General features: G+C 37.0%; 1 protein-coding gene across 1 annotated transcript; it reads right to left on the reverse strand.

Annotated features, from left to right (window-relative positions):
* Positions 1 to 6,978: 6,978 nt before the first annotated feature.
* On the reverse strand, positions 6,979 to 22,804 carry EXOC1L (exocyst complex component 1 like). The gene is made up of 3 exons (XM_035004406.1): positions 22,684 to 22,804; positions 13,935 to 14,065; positions 6,979 to 7,375 (listed from the first exon to the last, which is right to left on the reverse strand). The coding sequence occupies exons 1-3, from the start codon at positions 22,802 to 22,804 to the stop codon at positions 7,109 to 7,111; spliced, it is 519 nt and encodes a 172-aa protein (XP_034860297.1). The 3' UTR covers positions 6,979 to 7,108.
* Positions 22,805 to 23,061: the final 257 nt, after the last annotated feature.

Consider the following 23,061-nt stretch of genomic DNA (forward strand, 5'->3'; position numbering starts at 1 on the left):
AAACATGTGAGCTATATGGATTGGTTTTTATTAGTTGGAAAGGGCAACGTAAGACTTGGCATGAGATATATGAGATTTTTCTAGCATATCATCATTTGAACTGCCTGCTTTGATTAAAAGGTGTACTCAAGGTTGTACTCAACTAGAGGGCATTTCCATGTTCAATGCAACTAGATAACTTGGTAACTTGGTTTCAGGGAGTGAGACACCACTAACTCATTTTTCCACATTTTGACGCTGTTTGTATATGATGGCCTTGTTCATCTTTTAGCTACTTCATAGAAATCAATTCATATACAGTTGATTAAAAATCAACTCTCTGATATAAAAAAAATTATTTTGGAAAAAATTTAGCCTTCCTGAGCAAATGCAAAGATAGTACAGGGAGCTCCACACTTCTTGTCCAGCTTCCCCCAATGCTAACATCTCACACAACCATAGTACAATTATCAAAACTAAGAAATTAACCTTAGGATAATATCAGTAACTAAATTTTAGATCTTATTCAGATTTTGCCAGTTTTTCCACCAATATTCCTTTTCTGTTCCAGGATATATTCTAAGATCCTATAATGCATTGGGTTGTCATATCCCCTTAAGACTCCTCCATTTGTTCGTTAGTGTTGTTATGGGTTGAATTTGTGTCCCCCCCTGTACCTCAAATTCATTTGTTGAAGCCCTAAACCCCAGCACCTCAGAATGTGACTTTATTTGGAGATAGGATCCTTTTAGAGGCATTCAAGTTAAAATGGGTTCATTAGGAAGGGACTTAATCTGATATGACTATTGTTCTCATGAAAAGAGGAAATGTGGACCCAGATGTGTACAGAGGGAAGATGATATGGAGAAAGGAGAAGGTGGCCATCCACAACCCAAGGAGAGAAACCTGGAACAGATCCTTCCCTCACAGCTCTCAGAAGGAACCCATCCTGCTGACTTGCAACTTCTAGCTTGACCTCCAGAACTGTGAGATAATACATTTCTGCTGCTTCTCCCAGTTTGTGGTACTCTGTTATGGCAACCCTAGCAAATACACTCAGTCTTTCCTTATCTTTCGGGACCTTGACACTTTGGAAGAGTGTTACCTTGTAGAATGTCTCTTAATTTGGATTTGTCTGATGTTTTCTCATGGTTAATATAAGGTTATGGATTTTGGGGAAGAATACTACAAAAGTGATGTGCCTTTCTCTCTGCTTCATGTCATGGGGCACACAACATTGATACGTCCCATTACTGCTGGTGATATTAACCTTGATCCCCTGGTTAAGGGGGTGTCTGTCAGGTATCTGCCACTGTAAAGTTACTATTTTTCCCCCTTTTTAGTCAACAAATACTTTAAGGGAAACACTCTGAGGCTATGAAAACATCCTATTTCTCTTTACACTTTCACTCACTAATTTTAGCATCATCTGTTGATCTTGCCTGTAACAGTTATTACTGTGCGGTGTTTTACTGGTGATTTTCTATTTCTCTCATTTTCTACATTTATTAATTTCCTTCATTCCTTCTGCTTTTATTATTTGGAATTGTACTGTAAGGAAGAGTTTTCCCTTCTCCCCTCACGCACTCATTTCCATCTGTATGTGCTCATCTTTACTTTATTCTTTTTTTTTTTTTTTTTTTTATTCTTTGGGTTGTGTTCCAATACTTCCATTATTAGTTTTGCTCAAATTGTTCCAGCCCTGGCCATTGGGAGTTATTTCAAGTTGTCTCCTGAGTCTTTTTTCCTCATCCATGTTTTTTTTTTTTTTTTTTTTTTGAGTGCTTCCTCATCCTCTGGCACAAGATGTTCTGGGCTTATCTAGTATTTTCCCTGCCCAGCCCCTTCTCAAGGAACTCTGGCTCCTTTTATAGGACAATGGTATTTCAAAATGATCTTCAACCTTTGTTTCAGGACAATAGATGTGGTACTTTTAAATTTTTTATTATGAAAATTTTAAATGTACACAAAAGTAGAGAGACTGGTATAATAAACTCCCATGGATTAATCATCCAGTTTCGATAATGACTATGCCAATCCTATTTTTTATTGTCTTCCGTTTTTTCCTCCCTGGAGTATTTGAAAATAAATCCCTGCTTCATGACATATTACCAATAAATATCCCAGTATCTAACTATCTTATCTAGTGTATAAGGACTTTTTAATAAAACGAACCCACCACATTCTTATCACACTTAACAAAATTAACAACCCATTCCTCGATATCTAATACTTTACAAATTCATATTTCCCTATTTCAAAACTATCTTTTTATACTTGGTGTATTCAAATCAGGGTCCAAACCAGGTCCACATGTAGTATTTGGACACTACATTTCTTAAGTCTCTTTTATGAAATAAGATAATAATAAACAGTGCTCCTCCCCACCCTCCATGCTTTAAAAAATTGATTTGTTAGGGAAACTGAGTCACTGGTGCTGTAGAATTTCACATTCTGTATTTGGGTGTCATTTAGCTCATTCCCTCATATTTCCTGTGGCTAGGCCTAGAAGATGGATTAGATTCAGGTTCATTTTTTAGGTGAGACTCCTTCACTGGTGGTGCCATGTACTTACTTCATTGCCTCATGAGTCCTTCAGGTTGGCTCACCCACTTCTAGTGATACTAAAATGGCTCATTGGGTTCAAGTGGTGTCAGCCTGGTCCCTTCATTATAAAGTTCACCATAAACTTTCCCCTAATGGTTTTAGCGTTCACTGATAATTGTTGCCTAAATCCATTATTTCATTAGAGATTGCAAAACGGCAACTTTCTAGTTCTATCATTCCTCCTGCATTTATTACTTGGAATTCTTCTTTAAATCTTCCCCAGAATACAGTTCCTACAGAAAAGGCAAGATACATGCTTGAGTCTTTCTTTTATCTACCAATCTTCAGATATCCCAATGATGATAAATGAGATTTTTAATATTATGAAATTCATGGATTTATATATATATTTGCTGTGTTTCATTCTATTATAGTCATTTTCTTTGTTATGCTTAGATTTCTCCATCTTAGGCCAGTGGGAGCTACTTCAAATTGGCTCCTTTGTCCTTTGACTGATCCCAATTGACTTTGATAGCTTCTTTTCTTCCTGGTGTATGAGGATGTCCCATGTTCATCTTGTGCATTTTCTGCCCCAGACTTAGAATCAGTAATTTCTTTAAGGAATCTGCATTCTTTTCAGTAAGGAATAGCGTTTATAGACGACTCTTGAAAGCTAAGATGCTCATTGCTCATGATGTCTTTGCTTCAAGGTCTTGGTGGACAAATCTAGAAAATGCATGCTTATTTTTTAAAAGACGAGTTTATATTAATATTTTCAGTTAAATTACTCCTTCAGGGTTTTAATTTTTTGATTTCATTCTTATGTATTCTCTCTCTTAAGTTTGAAATCTCAGTTTCTAATGACATTAACATGATAACATATGCTTTATCTTACAATACTCAATACTCTCATAATTGTTTCAAAATAACATTACCAATATTACTAGTAACAAACTTCAGAATATGGTTTAGATTCTGTGGATTTTGACAAGCATATACAGTCATGTGACTACCACCATAATTAAGATATTTCTGAATATGCAAATGGCCGTGGCCAAACTACATGCAGGAATAGAACTCTGACCCACAACCTGCAGCAATCAGCTTAGGAAGCCAACCTAGTAGGTGCAATAACCAGTCCAGGAAGTCAAACTACTATCTGTAACAATCAGCCTAGAAAGTCAAATAGCCTGGTCCAAGTGGCCTGGACTTGATTAATAATTGACAACTTCCTTAATTTTGGCCCCCACTTCTAGCTTAGGACCTACTGGAGAAAGCCAAATATGTGTCTTTAACCAATCACCTAGGATACCCTGCTTCTAGTTAGCCCACCTGCAGCTTTCCATGCCAACAGCCTCCACTCAGGGCACACCTGGCGCCTTCACTATTTCCCACTTTGTACTCCTGCACAGTACTGTATTGTGTGTGTGTGCCACGGTTTATTCCATTCATCCTCTAGTGATGATTAGTTGAGCTATTTGTAATATTTTGCTCTTGTAAACAGTGTCACATGCCTGTGCATGTGTCATTCTGTACCTTTGCTAAAATATCTTTGGGATAGAGTCCTAGGAAAAATTTAAATTGCTGGGCCAAAGAGTAAATGTATATGTAGTTTTACAAGATATTGTCGAATTCCTCTCCTATAGGATTTGTACCCTTTTGCATTTCCAACAACAATGAATGAGAGAGCCTGTTTTCCCACTTCCAGTGAAATATTGTTAAAGTTTTGGATTTTTGCCCATCTAATAGGTGAGAAACAGGATCATACTGTAGATTTAATTTAAATTTCTCTTATTATGGGCAAGGTCAATCATCTTTTCATATGTTTAAGTGTCATTTGCAATTCTTAATGAAATGTCTGTTCGTATCATTTTCTAATTTTTTAGCAAATTGCATTCTTGGTCTTTTTTTTTTAAGATTTATTTATTTTGGGGGGCACCTGGGTGGCTCAGTCGTTGGGTGTCTGCCTTCGGCTCAGGTCATGATCCCAGGGTCCTGAAATCGAGCCCCGCATCGGGCTCCCTGCTCCGCCGGAAGCCTGCTTCTCCTTCTCCCACTCTCCCTGCTTGTGTTCCCTCTCTCGCTGTGTCTGTCAAATAAATAAACAAAATCTTTAAATAAAAAAAGATTTATTTATTTTAGAGAGAGAGAGAGCAGGGGATGCAGAAGGAGAGAAACTTAAGCAGACTCAGCAGTGAACATGAAGCTGGATGTGGGGCTCAATCCCATGATCCTGAGATCATGACCTGAGCTGAAACCAAGAGTCAGATGCTGAACCAACTGAGCCACCCAGGTGCCCTTGCATTGTTGGTCTTTTTAACCTCTCAAGTGTAGGAGAATTCCATTTATGAAAAATATTAGTGTATTGTTATAATTTGCATTTTTTCCAACTTTGTCATTTGTTATTTGATTATTTATAGTATTTTTTCATGCAAAGTCTTCTTATATTTATGTAATCACTTTTTTCTTTATTATTTCTGGATTTGAGTGATAGCTAGCAGTTTTTCCCAGTCTCAGTTTATAAAAAAATTCACTCATGTTTTCTTCTAGTAGACTTTTAACAGACTAAACGTAGTCCTTTTTTTAAACAGCTTTATTGAGATTTAATTTGCATACCATACAATTCACTCATTTAAAGTGTACAATTCAGTGACTTTTAGCATATTACATTATTATTTTTTTAAATCATGGTAAAATATATATAACATTAAATTTACCTTTCTGACCATCTTGTAAATGTACAATTCAGCAGTCTTAATTATATGCTCAATGTTGTACAGCCATGACCACCATCTATTTCAAACCTTTTTCTTCACCCCAAACAGAAACTCTGTAATCATTCAGCAACAACTCCCCATTTTTGTCTCCTTCCAGCCCCTGATAACCTCTTACCTACTTTCTGTTTCTGGATTTGCCTATTCTAGATATTTCATGTAAGTAAAATCATACAATATTTGTTCTTTTTTGTCTGATATTTCACTTAGTATATTTTCAACATTCATCCATATTGTAGTATGTATCAGAACATCATTGCTTTTTATGGCAGAAAAATATTCCACTGTATGGATAGACTGCATTTAGTGTCTCCATTCATCTGTTTATGGATACTTGGGGTGTTTCCATCTTTCGGCTCTTGTGAATAATGCTGCAAAGAACATCGCTGTGCAAATATCTATTCAAGCCCCTGCTTTCAATTCCTTTGAATATATACATAGGAGTGGAATTTCTGGGTCATTTGGTAATTTGGTGTTTAGCTTTTTGAGGAAATGTGAAACTGTTTTCTACAGTGACTGTGCCATTTTACATTCCCACCAACAACATATAAGGGCTCCAATCCTCCACATCTTGGATAATACTTGTTATTTTCTGGTTTTGTTTTTGTTTTTAAAGCCATCCTAATAGGTGTGAAGTGGTATCTCATTGTGGCTTTAACTTGTATTTCCCTGTGACTAAAGATGTTGAGTATCTTTTCTTGTGCTTATTGTATATCTTCTTTGGAAAAATGTCTATGTGGGTCATTTTTGAATTTGGCTGTTTGTCTTTTTGATACTGAGTTGTAGGAGTTATTTATATATTCTGGGTATTAAACTCTTAACATGTATATGATTTGCAAATATTTTCTCCCACTCTGTAGGTTTTTCACTTTCTTGATAATGTCCTTTGATACAAAAGCAGTGTTAATGAAGTCCAATCTATTTTTTCTTTTGTTGCTCATACTTTTTGACTTCATAAGAATCCATTGCCAAATCCAAGGTCCTGAAGATTTACCACTATATTTTCTTTTAGTAATTTTATGGTGTCAGGTCTTATATTTAAGTCTTTAACCCATTTTAAGTTGATTTTTATATATGGTGTAAGATAGGGGCTTCATTCCTTTGCTTGGGGATATCCAGCTGTCCCAGCACCATTTGGTGAAGAGATTATTCTTTCCTCTTTGAATGTATCTGGCACCCTTGTCAAAAATCTGCTGATCATAGATGTTTGGATTTATTTCTGAACTCTCAATTCTATCCCACTGGTCTATATGGCTATCCTTATGCCAGTACCACACTGTTTTGATTACTGTAGTTTTGTAGTAAGTTTTGAAGTTGGGAGATGTGAGTCCTTCAGCTTTGTACTTCTGTTTCAAGATTGTTTGGCTATTCAGGCCCCCTTGCAATTTCATATGATTTTGAGGATCAACTTTTCCATTTCTGCTAAAAATATTGTTGAAATTTTAATAGAGATTGCATTGAATCTGTAGCTTGCTTTGGGTAGTACAGACATCTTGACAATATTAATTCTTATCCATGAACATGGTTGTCTTTCCATTTACTTAGGCCTTTCAAGATACTTCTTGATACTTTTTGCTAGAATACAAATGTAGGCAAAACCATCCAACTCCTTCTAAAGTTACCAAGCAACGCACAGGCCAAAGTCCCAACTGTTGAATGATTGCATTAAAACACATTTCACTGCAAATCACTTTATTTTCATATAAATCATAGTCACTGATGAAGGGGAAAAACAAGATCACGATTATCGGTATTTACCTAGGGAACCATCTTCATAGAACACTGATGAAGGAACATGATATACATCTTCAGAGTGGCAGGGGACACAGGGATAAGCACACTAGATTGAAAACATAAAAGCATATTCTCATAAGAACCAAGCAATCCTTGTTGTTGGAGGACCAAATAGAATCATCATTAATGTAAGTAGAATCAAAGTTCACAATCTGTAAATCCTTCTTAAGATACACATGATTCAGCTTATTTACAGTTCGAGCAAAGGCATATTTAGAAGCACAACTGTATGCTTCCAAACTGTACACTTTCTTGAAATGCAGATCAAAAAATGGATTGTCCTAGAAGAAAAACAGAGACATGATTTTGCTTGTAGCCAGGAAAGTAGCTAGATTTCCTGGGGATTCTCTCATATTCTCTTACATATGCTTATTGATTGTAAAGTATCAGTATCAAACATATTTCTAAAACCTACAAATGAACTTTCCAAAGCTATCTGCTTTGAACATATTTCTTCTAAAGAGAATAATATGGAAGATTATTTTGGAAGCCTCTGTGATTTTTCAATTATTCAAACAAAACATGTTTCAGGATGCACAGTTATCAAGTTTTCCCACAGTAGTGAGTTTGAGAGGATAAGTTGGGATGGAAAAAGAGAAATAAACCCCCGTTCTGGAGGGGAGAAAAGATTCCTCCTTTTCTTTATTGATCCTTTGTGCTACTCCAATGGTAGAAGGGGGAAATACAAGATGGCAAGATTAGCATTTAGCATGATACAGATCACCAGCTTGCTGACTTTGAAGTTAATAGCAAGGAATTACCTTTGAAGTTAACAGCTGGGATCATTAAATCATTTGACTGAAATTGTCAAATTACTTAAGACTGCCTCTATTGATTGCTCTAGGCTGTTGCTATATTTCTAGCAGAGGTGTTTGGAGGAAAAAACATCAAACCTCATCTAGGTCCTATATATTAAAATAATAATAATTGCTGTTACTAAGAGCAGTAACAACAATACTTTGCATTTATGAAATGCTTTTCAGTTTACAAAATGCTTCCACATTCATTAACTGTCTAACCCCTAACTCTTTTTGAGGGCAGAGGTTTTGAATTATTTATCTCTGAGTTCCTAGTGCTTATCCCTGGCAACTACTAAGTTCTCAACAAATGTGTGTTGAACTGATCAGAAGTAGTCCTATAAAAAGAGAGGCGGAGGTAAATGTTGCCCTAAATGACAAAGAGGTGGAGAGAGACCAAACCAGACTATTAATAATTTGTTACCAGGTAGTGTGTAAACATTATAAAGAAACAGCTATGCATTTGCAATTTCTCTTTTAAATAGGAAAATTCTTGCAGGATGCAGGAAAAAGAACATGAGTTTTGAAGTTAGATAACCATTTTGAATCTCTGATGTAACCATGGGCAAAATACTTACCTGATCTGACCTTCACTCTTCATTTTAAATATGGTTGCTATGAAATTTACATGAGATTAATTTAAAAAACTGCAAGGGTAGAGTTTAATGAATAATAGCTCTTTTTCCCCGAATCTGCCCCCAAAGATTGTGATATTGGTATGAATACTGCCTTGCTTCATGCCAGTAAATTAAAAAAAACCAACAAAGTGATGTGATTTATTTTTATTTATTTTTATTTATTTTATTTTATCATGTTATGTTAATCACCATACATTACATCATTAGTTTTTGATGTAGTGTTCCATGATTCAAAAGTGATGTAATTTTAAATGCAGTGTTCCCTTGAGCCACACCTTGCAAAATTTTTCCTGGCTGTCATAATTGCAGCTTGAAAGACACTTCTGCAGGAAATCTCAATAAAAGGAAATCACACCCATTCCATCACCATATACTAATCATGCTCTTTATATAGTTTTCTCACTAAAACATTGGCTCCTTATCCTGTAGATAATACCCGTTATGCCTTTGCGATACTCACAGATGATTACTTTTCTACTTTAGCCTAATAATTGAAGCCTGAGCAGGCATGCACATAGAATACAAGTGCTTCCTTCCTCTTCTTTCTCTCCCCCTCCCTTCTCTCATTCTTTCTTTCCATAGAATCCTAGAGCTAGAAGGGGGTCTCACGGATCACTCAGTGACTTCTTGTTTATGTCTGGGGTAATAGTTTCCAGAGAGGGAGAGCCCTGGTCACACATGTAGTTGTTGGCAGAGCCGGGACAAGAACAAAGATCTCAATCAACTCAGCCTGATGTTTTGCTACACCATCTGCCCTCCTGATATACCAACCACATCACTCTCCAAATCCCCAGTCCTTTTGATTTCTGCTTTATAGATTGACTTCAGTTTTAATTCCATTCCATTTTAAAGTTGACAACTCTCTGGCTTGGAATTGTTCTATTTAAAACCGTATTGTTGCTATTGAGAAAAATATAATAGATGCTGACTTCTGAGGATTCAATTCCAAGAGAGAGGAGACATAGAAATTCCCAGAACAACTGGGATATTTTCGTTTCATCCACAGAAAATAAATCTTTAAAAGAACTGCTCTTTGGATATTATAGGGTTTTTTTTTTTTTTCTGGCAGTTTAGTATTTTTGGGTCCTAAAGTGATGAGAAAATGAGAAATACTCAATTTCTCTTTTGTATCTAGATCACTATAAAAGATGATGATCTTCAACAGGAAAGGGAAGAATCAACAAGGTTGGGATGGAATTAAGGCCAGGAAGGTGAGGAGAAAATAGAGCACAGTGAGCCGCTTCCAGGGAATCTAAGTTGACAGGCTTGCTGAATACAACCCCAGGCACTGACCAAACTTGTAGGAAATCATTATGGACATCAATAATATTTGAGAACTTGAGAGAAAAATAAGAAAAGAAAAATGGGCCAAAAAAGAGGCAGGGATGGTTAATTCCTGGAACTAGATTGGTGAACTTGACACTGACTTCTTTTTTTAAAAAAATATTTCTTTTATTTATTAAACAGCACAGTAAGATTTTTTTTTTCCTTTTTAGAGAGAGAGAGTGGAGAGTGAAAGAGAGTGCACAAGTGGGGGGTGGAGAGAGGCAGAAGGAGAGGGAGAGAATCTTAAGCAGGTCCACAATCAGTGCAGAGCCTGACACAGGGCTTGATCTCACACCCCGAGATCATGACCTGAGCTGAAATCAAGAGTCAGACGTTTAACCAACTGAGCCACCCAGGAGCACCTTGAGATTGATTTCTGATAAAATTCAATGCAGTATAGTATTTTGACAATTACGGGGGCGCCTGGGTGGCTCAGATGGTTAAGCGTCTGCCTTCGGCTCAGGTCATGATCCCAGAGTCCTGGGATCGAGTCCTGCATCGGGCTCCCTGCTCCTTGGGAGCCTGCTTCTCCCTCTGCCTCTGTGTCTCTCTCTCTGTCTCTCATGAATAAATAAATAAAATCTTTAAAAAAAAAAGAAATTTTGACAATTACATAGAAGTATAAAGAAGAAATAATAATTTAAAAATATGTAATCCTATCACACAGAGATAATTATTGTTAAAATACTGCTTTCTTTCATATATAGATATACATGCATAAATACATATACCTATATGTATTTTTTGTATTTGAATTTAAGGTTCAGATTTCAGTTTTCAATAATATGAAATATTCTAAATATGCAAAATGAGATAACAGTAGAAAAATTTTGTATTTGGCTGACTTTTTTTTTTTTTTAAAGATTTTATTTATTTATTTGAGAGAGAGAATGAGATAGAGAGAGCACATGAGAGGGGGGAGGGTCAGAGGGAGAAGCAGACTCCCCGCCGAGCAGGGAGCCCAATGCGGGACTCAATCCCAGGACTCCAGGATCATGACCTGAGCCGAAGGCAGTCGCTTAACCAACTGAGCCACCCAGGTGCCCCTATTTGGCTGACTTTTAAAAAACTTATTAAGTAGTGAACAATTGAGTTCTGAGTCATTCTTCTGGAAACATGATTTTTAATGACATGTAACATTCCACCATATTGATATGCAATAATAACTATTTCCTAAGTGTTGAACTTTTAGGTTGAATATATTATCAGAAAAATGCTATGTGAGTACTCAGGAAAAAAAAGCAACGAAATCCAGCATGCTTTCACCAAGAAGTCATGCCAAACATACCAAATTTTAAAAATAGGATTGATTCCTAGGTAATGTCAAGATAATAGCAGATAGTATATATTGATTTCAGTAAAGATCATAAGGGCAAAATTCATGTATTCAGACTAGATAATTAAGTAAATAAGTAAGTCAGGTAGGATTAAATGCTTATGTCTATTTCACCACCATATCTTAAGAGCCTAGTAGAACCTGGTATACCACAAATTCTGAATGAATGAATGAATGAATGAATATATGAATTTGTAGAGATGTTAAACAAGCAGTCCAAAGAAGGTTTCTGGGCAAAGTGTAGTTCCACCACTGAATAGCTTTGTAACCTTGGGCAAGTCAATTAATCTCTTCAAGTTTCGTTTTCCTCATTTGTAAATTGGAAGTAATAACAGAATCTAATTCTATAAGGTTTGTGATGATTATGTGAAATATATATGAAAAGAGCTTCATGTGGTTCCTGGCATCTGATAAGAGTTTACTAAGTGTGAGATAGTAGCAGGGATCGGTATTACAAGTGGTGGTAATAATAACCAATCAATTACCTAGAGGTTACCCAGATGGCGCTTAGCTCTGCTTGTTTCATCATTTTTATTATTGACTTGAATCAAGTCCTACATGTTGTGCTCATTAAATCTGCATCATACCACAGTGAATATTAAAAAATCAAGTATTAGAAGATTTGATAGGGACGCCTGGGTGGCTCAGTCGTTAAGCGTCTGCCTTCGGCTCAGGTCATGATCCCAGGGTCCTGGGATAGAGCCCGCATCGGGCTCCCTGCTCCATGGGAAGCCTGCTTCTCCCCTTCCCACTCCCCCTGCTTGTGTTCCCTCTCTTGCTGTGTCTCTCTCAGTCAAATAAATAAATAAAATCTTTAAAAAAAAAAAGATTTGATAGGTGGGAATAATAAGCTAAACTAAGAATATGGTATTCACTAAGATAAAGAATAAATGCATCAACATGGATGGGAACTGGAGGGGATTATGCTAAGTGAAATAAGTCAAACAGAGAAAGACAATTATCATATGGTTTCACTCATACGTGGAACATAAGGAATAGAGCAGAGGACCACAGGGGAAGGGAGGGAAAACTGAATGGGAAGACATCAGAGAGGGAGACAAACCATGAGAGACTTTGGACTCCGGAAACCAAACTGAGGGTTACAGAAGGGAGGGGGGTGAGGATGGGTAACCGGGTGATGGGCATTAAGGAGGGCACGTGTGGTGATGAGCACTGGATGTTATCTGCAACTAATGAATCATTGAACACTACATCAAAAACTAATGATGCACTATATGTTGGCAAATCGAACATAATAATAAAAAAAAAGAATAAATAAGCTTAAATTCTAATTGATCCAACAAAAACACAAATACCTATTGAATGCTTAATATCTATAAGGCAGAAGGCTACGATAAGAGATCAAAAGTCATGGTCTCAGTTTTTTAGGAGGTTTCTATCCAGAGGAGAGACAGAGTAAGCCAACAATTGCAGTTTCTGGAATTATGTCTGTAACTTACATCCACAACGCAATGGTGGTTTTGGGGAAGGGAAACACTAGTAGGACTTTACCCAATAGGGAATCTGGGAATGGGGTGAGAGATGGAGGTGCCTGGGCATTTTAAACCTCAAGAGTCAGTAGTTAAGCACTGTGGATGTATACAGTTTAAGGGGGAATGACCAGAAATAAAGGAGCCAAATCACCAAGAGCCCTAATTTAAACTTTATGCTATGTAAGTAATGGCAGATCAGGTTAAATGGTAATTCAGGCACAAAAGACCTGAGGTTTCAGGTAAGTGTTTAAGAGAAATAAAGAATTCAGATCGAAGGAAATACAAACTAGTCACACTAATTCTAAATTATTGTATTTAATTCTGGAAAAGCTGGAGCATTCCAGGGGAGAGAAAACAGGGTAGTGAGGGTGTTGAAGCAATGTCATGAGAAAGAAACCACAACAATGCTACTACCTCTTAATATTTGTATTGTCCCATCATATTATCTGATTTGATCTTCATGTGAAAGTTATTTAAAGAATGAAATGGTTACATTTAACCTAGAAAATAGAGAACTTGAGGGAACATTATAATCATCTTCAAATATTAGAAAGGCTGCTATGTGAAAGGAGGATTGGAGTTTTTCTAAGTTGCTCCAAATGGCAAAACCAGGACTGATGGGTGGATGTTAGAGTGAAGCAGATTTTTGGTTAAACATAGCAGAAAATTTAAAAATAAAGTATGGCAATTCAGAAATTGAATGGACTTCCTCACATGACAATGAGTTCCCCATCAATGGACAAATTCAAGGGAAGACTGAGAAAACCACTTGTCAAGAGGTTATGTGGAGAGATTGGCATATACACCCTCTCCCCACCTTTCAACTCTAAGGTTGTAGGATTTCCAGGAGTTATTGGTTTTTCTGGAGGATCAAGTGGCTAACTAACAGTAGTTTGAAGAAGATGAGGAAGGAATCCCCAAAATTTAATGGAGGAACTTGGGGTGGGGAGAGGGTTGTGGTGGAAGCATCATATAAAGTTTTAGGATTGACTGGCAGATCGTGTTTAACCTGTTAAGAATCCCTTGGGAAAGATGCTTTTAAATTTAATGGACAAAAATTCAAACTCCAACTCAGAAAAATGGAACAAAAAATCCCGTGGATTATCCCAGCAGAAAAAACCTATAGCACTTAAGAACAATATGTCATCTTAACACTTAGTATATGCCAAGAATAATATGAAGTAGGATATTGAACACAAAGATTTCTAGCATATTGATCCCACATCTCCCTTGCAAAACATAACACTTACAGTATCTGCTTCTTTTCCATCAATCATCTGCAGATCGTTCAAAGACCACTTTTTTGTCACTTCGTATTTTTCATCTAAACCTATTCTGTAGTGTTTCACCATGATTATTTTTACTTCTTCATTTTTGGTCACTGGAGGGCAGAAAAACATTTAGTTTTCATAAACTCTTAGAACGTAATAAATTATTCATCAAATTATACTTTTTATACCTTTCAGTATTTATGTATCTCCTTTTCATAGAATGAGTTTGAGCCTTCATTGTATCTGTACCCCAATGATGAATCCTGATGTATCTGAACCTTCATGACTATGCCCCCTAATTTGCTCCATATGTTAACTTACTTTTTGCTACAACCGTGGTTACATACTGCCCTGGTAATGTCTGTCGGATGGTGCACTGAGCTACGGGCTTTCAGCTATGAGCTTTGTGGTGGAGAATGGCGTTCAACTCATGGCAGGAAATAAGAGGCTTAGCATTAGCATACAGTCAGTGCCAAAGTATTTACCAGAACAAATTGGAATTTTAATTTATGACAATATAGAAAATGAGTTCAGGAAAGCAAACAGTTCTGCTCACACAGCAACACAGTGTTGAAGAGTGACCATATGAATACTACTCTGCATGCTTTCTTTTAAAGTCGCCGTGAGATTTTTTATGTAGAAGTGCTTGCATTGCAGCTACTGTTGACCTGTTTGGTATTGTTTGAGATTTTTAATCTTCTTTAGCATGTTTCCAAATTTTAGCATTCAAACTGTTCCATCAAGACAAAAAGCTTTAGTACTATACCTTGAAAGGCATGGGAAAAATCATTGCTTATTTGATGTGAACAAAATGAGGGAAATAATTTCCTGGACTTAAAATCTTTGGTCTCAGATGAACATGACAGAGGAATCAACATTTGATGTTGGAGCTCTTGGATTGAAAATTATCAATGAATTAATAAAGGTATATTTACTGAGTATCTGCTATTTACCTGATAGAGCTATTACAGATGCCAGAGGGCATACAAGTATGAGACATAGTCCATGCCCTCTAGAATCTATGGTTTTGTTGCTAACACACATGAGTCACACAAAATATATAGTGATGCTACATAATGGTATATAGGTATATTATACAATGGTATGTAGGTATATTATAAAGAGGTTGCAGTAGGAATTGAATTTCTGAAAGCTTCTTTCAAGATGGATGATGTCACTTAGAGAGTTGCAAACTGGTTCTGTCCTCTAAGAGTGAAACTGGAATTTGTCTTTGAGGAACTTTCTTTTGGTTCTGGAAAGTGCCCTTTGGCATGTCCTCTTGGTTAAGAAGATATAAAGCAATACATTAAGATACAATCATAATGCTAGATAAGCAATGTGCAGCAGACTATATGTTCAACAGGATTTCTGAGGACGGAGAGGACTGGAATAGTTAAGGAAGGAATTATGGGAGAAATTGAGACAGATTTATAATAGTCATGTTTGGGAAGGCAGGGATGATACTGAAAGCATCTCTAGGTGAAGGACAGCATGAGGAAATGGATGACAATAGAAGCTGAACCTCACCAATAGAATTAGAACAAGTGGACTGTGTAGATTGGTTGGTGATAGGATACGGTGGGCAATAGGATTAACTAGGTTGAGAGATTGTGAAAATGTTTTGAAAACCTCTGGATTTGAAAAAGGACAGAGACCACCGAGGACCTGTGATACCCGAATCCTCCTTCTGGTGGAAGGGATGGGATTCTGGCCTGGGCAGTGAGGGCTCCAGAATTGGGGCTGGTGAAGGGAGTAATTACTCTCTGAAGGTGCAAGTGAGACTGAAATTAAGGCAACCAGTCTAACTTTAGAGTTGCTCAGTGACTTCAATCCTCTAGCGGAGGGAGTCTGAGCAGGTTCACAAATCTAAGAAGAGGGCTCTCTGTCAGGTGCTCAGTGAAAGCTCATACAGTTATACATATTCAATAAGTCTCTTTCCTCCTTGAACCGGAGGCTAGTACAGTGGTGCCCTGTTAAAGGAGTATTTTTCTGGGAGCAGTGATGCACAAGATACACTGGAGAAGAAAACAAAGAAGGGCTGGAGATCCCTGGAAAAGGCAGTGAGGCTTAGTGGGCTCTGGCGTTAGACAGTTTGGATTCAAATCATGACACCACTTCTTACAGTGTGGTCTGAGTAAACTACTTCATGTTCAGAGAGATTAAATCTCCATTCGCTCAAGTTGTAAAGTGCACATCAGAATTGTACAAACTCATAGATTTGAGGTGTAAAGATTAAAGATAAAATATATAGATGAGGTAGGATAGTGCCTGGTTTGCAGTAAGTGGTAAAGTAGTTTATTTTGTTTGTTTTAAGAGGCTGTTGTTGTAATCTAGGCACAGAATGTGGGCAATAGAATAGTTGTGGCAAATCTAAGTAAGATTTCAAATGAGGCATTGACAACACTGGATGGAAACCCAAACAGGAAAGTCCGGACAGTGAGATGGTTGGGCAGAATAATGAGTTTAGATTTTGACATTCAGACAAGGTGTCCATAAACGATCTCAGAAAAGAAGGAGATGGAAGCTTATAGTTTAGGAATGGAAATATGGGCTTGGGATTTTTCTGTGTGGACAGGTTTCCAAGACCAAGTTTATAGGGAAAAGAGCAGAGGAAAGAGGTGAGACAGAGCAGAGAAGATAAAGGTGTCAGCAGAGAGGTCTGAGAAGGTGCCGCAGGAAGAGACAAGCCCAACAAGGCAATGCTATGGAAATCAAAAGGACGGAGGATTTTAAAAAATTGGAGATCATCCCGTGAGGTCACTTTTTTGGGTATAGCAGAGTTCAGACCTGGCACTGAATCTGACTTGGGGAATATCATTGATTTCTTTGCCGAGGGCAGTTTCTCTGGAATGGTGAGGGCAGAAGACAACTTGCAGAGGACTCCTCCATGCACTAGCTAATACTGAGTCATACTGTGTGCCAGTTCCCAGGTTAGGTAGGATTAGAAAAAGAAACAGGAGGAGATTAAAGGCTATGATTTAGATCACACATTCCACGAGTTTGGAAGAGGAGAGATCGTGTATTCTGGGGGATGAAGGGAGTGATTGAAAACCATGTCCTTGAGAAGACCCAGAACAGAAGATCTTAATTCAGTATCAACAAACTGGCTCAGAGTCTGTGAGCCTCCAAAAATTGGTGGGTTTTTGCCTATGTATATTTCTCCATTTCTACTGGTCTAGATGTTAGCTTTGGGAAGAGGAAAGGATTAAAAAGGAAGCCATTAGGATGGAGTGTTGACGTGGAGGCCAAGTTGATTCTGTCAGACTTAATAAGGACAAGATCTTGGAGACAGTTCCTTCCACGAGGAGGCAGCTGTGTCTGTTCAGACAAAGGCTCTACCTCAGAACCAAAGGACAGTGTTCTTGTTCCGGCTCGCTGTCTCAGTTGCTACTTAGGGTGTGGGAGAGGATGGGTATGGGGACAAATAACTGGATACTATATGAAAATGTAACCTGAAGCGAATTCCACTGCCTCATCTACATGTTATGATAGTTAGCTGATTGCCTATAGGCCCACGGATTCATTTCATTATTTTGATAAATATTTGAGTTCCCCTTTTGTACAAAGCCCTATGCTAGGCATGAAAACAATGAATTCCCATAAGGCACCATTCCTGCTCTCCCTGAGATTACGGGGAGTAGGGGCTTAGAAAGAACACACATGATCACAGTGCTGGGAATGAGGGAGGCACAGACAGGGTAATATAGGAAAATGGAGAAGGTGGGGTCAGGGAGAGCTTCTTGAAGGGGGTAATCTGAGTTGTAAAGGGAAGTAAGAGCAGAATAAAGAAAGTAGTAGAAGGAGTTCTGGAACAGCATGTGTACAAAAGCATGAAGTACTTGACCCTTTTGAGTCATGATAGGTATTAGGTATTGTTGGCATGTGAAGTGTGAGGGTGGATAGGTGGTAGGAACCAGGTAAGGCAGGAGGTAGTTCCTGAAGGGTCTAGAATGCTAGGCTAAGGAGTTCAAATGCGATCCTAAAAGCTATGTGTGTGTGGAGGGGTCCCTTGGGAGGACGGGTGTCGCTGAAGGATTTTAACTAATAGGCTAAACTTTAAATTCTAGAAAGTTTTCTTGAGCAGTTCTATAAAGGATGGAAAGAGATGTTAAGAAGGTAGAACCTACCAGTTATCAAGTTTTCTTACATTAATGACTACTGTCCCGGGAACACCAAACTAAGGAAACAAGCACACTTTAAAAGCCAACCTTTTGATACAATGATTCAGCACAGAGACAGTGCAGACTCTTTAATCCTCTGGAGTCAAGGAGGCTCCAAGAATTGTCTTTAGCCAAGAGTCAAAGAAGTCTACTCACGCTGGAGTGGACCCAAGCCCTAATTTCCATGCTTGCCCTGTGCTGCCAGCTGAAATTAAATGGCCGTATCCACATTAATGCAGCGGCAAAGTGGAAACTTATCACATTGTCTTAAAACAGAAATGTGTTTATATAGTCAAAGTGTTAGAGAGTTGGTTTCAGTAACATCAGAGGCGCCGTCATATAATGCTGATTCAGTGAGTAATCTATAGACTCAGGGAATTTCAAAGTAACCTGCTCCAGTATCAACGGTTTCGTTAGCATTTTCAGAATTACAATCTTAACTTCACACCAACCATTTATTTTCACTTTGAATTTCGAAAGAAACACTCATTAATAACTGCCTCTGTTATCATGGTAAAACAGTCACTATAATTCATAAGACTAAATGGAAAGAAGGTTGGCTAATTGAACCAATATAATTTTGCAGAATAGAGGAAAAACAATAGCTCACAAATGAGCTACACAGAAATGCTTTAAATAAACAAATGACTGCTATTTTACAATCCTAGTATTACATAATTGTTTACATCATTGAAATGAAATAATATGAAAAAATCACCATGAGATATCAAAGATAGGAAGCCTCAGTGAAAATGTTTCAATGTATGGGTGATGTCTTGGGGTCGTTGAGAATGCTAGTATTGATTTCATTAAAAAAACAATTTTCAAATCATATTTTTTTCTAGAAATATTTTTATAAAATCAATTTTGGGGCTATACTGAGCACTATAGATTGAATGTTTGTGTTCCCCCCAAAAAATTCATTTTTGAAATCCTAACCCCCACAGTGATGGTATTAGGAGGTGGGCACACTGGGAGGTGATGTGGCATTAGTCCCCTTATGTAAAGACTCCAGAGAAATCTCTTGCCCTTTCCACCATGTAAGGTTACAGGAAGATGGTGGTCTCTGAGGAAGTGGTCCTCACCAGACACTGAATCTACTGGTGCCATGATCTGGGACTTCCCAGTTTCCCAAACTGTGAGAAATAAATATTTATTGTTTATAAGGCACCTGGTCTCTAATATTTGTTTCTTTTTCTTGTTAATTTATTCTTATTCTTATTTAACTCTTATTATTACCACTCTTACTGTAAATGGTTTGACAAAATGGTTAGATTCCTGGTTCACAGAGAAGTTCTGTTCTGACATTAAAATGTAATATGTATGGATAATTTATATACACAGTTTTCATAATTCTAGACAATTCCATTTATTTTAAAATTAATATTTATGAATGAAGAATGTTTTTCTAAATATATGAGAATACTTAAAATACTCTGTATCTGAATATGTATATACAATATAATATCTCAATTTTCATTAAATATTAAATATAATATATGTTTAGTGTCTATTTTATTTTTATTATAAATATTTAAGGTATATATGATTTATACAAATATATTTCAGCATATTTTTACAGTAAATATATTTTTCTATACATTTAAAAAATATAACCCTATCTTTTATTTTATTTCTTTGGAACATAATTTATCATGTTTTTTTTTTTCCCCTAGTTAGGATTTAATAAGAGAGCACTATGTGCATATGTAGGTGTTATTATTTCCATTTCAGAGATGCCAACACTGAGGCCAGAGAAGTTAATTATCTTGCCCCAAATTTCACAGCCGGCAGGTGGACAAAGTAGAGTCACATTTTATACCAGACCTGATTGCGAGCATCCCAGGGTCCGTTCTACCATACCATGCCTTCCCATTCAGTTATGGCAAATGCTGGATATACTATTTCAAGTCTTTCAGAATTCCTTTAATTCATTTGCACTCATCATTGGACAGTGACTTATCCCTTTCTAGTGACTGCATAAAATAGGGCTCCTCTATCCTCTATAAGAAGATGCTGCTTTTAACTTACAGGGATAATGATATTCTAGGCTAGGGGAAGCTAATCCCAAGGAGAAATGACCATGCAAACTCTGAGTTGGGAGGAGACTGAGGTGCCAGGAAATCCTCAATGTAAATCCTAGCAAAATACAGAGAGGGAGATTGGGTTTATGACATCTGATTTTTGACATCAATCAGGTAAAATATTAAGATAACAGTAAATCAGAATCATCTGGTTGTGAGACCCCTACAAAAGACAGATTCTGATCAGATAAGTAGAAAATTTAACTTATCTAAACATACCTTCTTCAGTTTGAAAAGTGCCTGATGGAATTCAGCTAGTCTAGCCTTTCAATTCTTACAAATTTAGAACTGCTAGATTGTAGGAAATAAAGAGAAAATTATAATCATCAGTCTCTATTCTGTGAAGGTCGCCAACATTCAAAATTTGGAGTTACCTGCCTCAATAATTGTGATATGACCTGTTTGATTCATATCAATAGAAATCTTCTGAGTAAAGCATGATCAAAGATTAAAGACTATCAATCATCACACTGACTTCATTTTAAATTACCAGTCTGCCTAAATGTATTTGAAAGGGTCATAAAGAGATGTTACATTTAAGGAAAGTGCTCTCCATTTGATGGCTGTGATACAGAGAAGAGTATGAAAAATTAGGAATAAATACGACTTGTAATGTTAACTTTTATCTGAAATAACACAATCGTGCTTTCTCTTCACATCTGAGAGGACCTTTTTTTTTTTTCCTTCCTTACTTCTTACAGAAGAGAATCATTGAATTTTACTAATGAAAGTGATCACCTACTCTTGTCATTTTCCAGATGAGAAAATTGAACCCTGAAGAGGTTGCCTTCACACATATTAAGAATGTTAACCCCTTGACCTTCTGATAATTGTTAAAAGGATTCAGGTCATGTATGAAAAAAGACAGCAGGTAACCCCAGCCCACAGTATCTTTCTTAGAACTCAAGGACAGCAGAAAAAAAGACATTATCCATTTCCAAAAGTTTAATTCCAGGGGACTTTTTTTTTTTCATACCAGATAGGACAAGTTTAGTTATTTATATGATTGGAGAAAGGAATTAAAATATATTTGGTAAGTTAGATATATACATTGTTCAGATTATTTTATTTTTATAAGTTTTCCTTAAAAATACTTGTTTACTAATGTTACATGATGAGTAATTAACTTTATAAAGAGGATCATGAGAGGAATAAAATGATTAAATATTAATGATGGAATAAACATCTTCTCTAATATATTAAGTCAAAATACTTAAACATACAGTGATTTCGTGGTTAGGATACAATATAGTTTCTAAAATTATTTCATTTGACATTTTCCCATAATTTGATTTCTTTCTTTTTCCTGGCCAATTAAGTTTTTTACCTTGCTGATATGCCAAGTCCTCATACTTTGTATTTATATACAGCAACATATGCTAGGTAAAGTGTTAGATAAATATTAGTATGCTTATTATTGAGTAAACATTGTTCTTATTAGGAATGATAGAATTTTAAAAAATTCTGAGCACTTTATTTAAGGCTGTTCTACTTCCCTTATAGTACTCCAACTTGACAACTTTAGAGATTCCTTCTGAGGCAATTATCAGGAGTTGTTTTCTGAAAATGTTGAGGTGTGTGCCTTAAAAAAGAAAGTCCACAATGAACACTTAGAGTTTCTGAGCTCTTTCCTCCTAAGCCCCTGCGAAGTAGCAAAAGGCATGGATTGGGAAAAGGGAATGCTATATATTAAATTCAATAATGGCACAAACATTTCTGTCTAAATTCATAAACATGGCAGGTTAGGCAAATCATAATTAAGCACAAAAGCCTATTCCCATGTATGGACAATTTTTGTGAATTTTAAGAACATGAGGGAAAAATCTGTATTTTAGTTAAGTAGTTTAGAGAGCAGCCCCTTATCGTTAAAGTTCCATCTTCATGAACTAATTTCTATGATTAAAGTATTGTTTCTGTGAGCATACTTCCTAGAAGAGAAAGAATTTTTAGAAGATCATTTCTCTTTTCAAAATAAACCACCAGGAAGTCTAAATAAGCCCTTAGAAGAAAATCTAAGGTCTTTTTTTCCTTCCTAGCATGAAAAAGGAGAATCTCCTAGTTGTCCAGGCTGGTTGGAAATAGAGCTGTATAACTCAATTCTCTAGTGTATTTAAAAATATAAAGAAAGCTCTCTGTTGAATTTTTTAAAATAAGCTCTTACACATAAAGATTGTATACCATGCAAGTGAGTTAAATAAAAGATTGGAGACAAAATAATCAAAGCAGGAAAATACATACCCGGTTTCATTCTGAACAGCCAACCAAGATATTCTTACTATGATATTATTTTTCTGTCTTCCATTTTAGCACTGAAAATAAAATCCTGTGGAATCTGAATTCCTAAACTTGGCATAGTTAAGCTCTATCACGAGAAGATACACGTGCTGTTGTTATTTCGGAAAATACATACAAACATGTCCTTCCACCACCCATGCCTCTTGGAGTTATTTACGTTCTGAAGTCATAACAGAAAGAACAGATTACCTGACACACAGAGGTAATACCTGTCCTGGACCGAGAACTCGATCTCAATAAACTCGTAGAGATTCTGCGAGAGCGGCTTAAACAGTTTGTTCTCCAAGTCCTCCTTTACCAATGATGACATTTCCTCCAGGTCCACTTGGCCTGATGTCCTGGCTCAAGATCACCGTCGCTCTCCTTTCGCTCCCTAGATTTCCTGTTGGGGTTTGCGCCTCCCAGCCCTGGCTCCCTTTAACTTCTCATTCCCAGCCAGACCCAGGCTCCGGAGAGCGGAGGGCCGAGGGCGGTCGGTGCGCGGTCAGACCCCTCACTGCGCAGCGTGCCCCTGGCAGCTGCGGCGGCGGCCAAAACCCAGCAGCGACACTCGCCCCACCGTCACTC

The sequence above is a fragment of the Mirounga leonina genome, unplaced genomic scaffold, assembly GCF_011800145.1.
Source record: "Mirounga leonina isolate KUSES-001 unplaced genomic scaffold, KU_Mleo_1.0 Mir_129, whole genome shotgun sequence".
NCBI lineage: Eukaryota > Metazoa > Chordata > Mammalia > Carnivora > Phocidae > Mirounga > Mirounga leonina.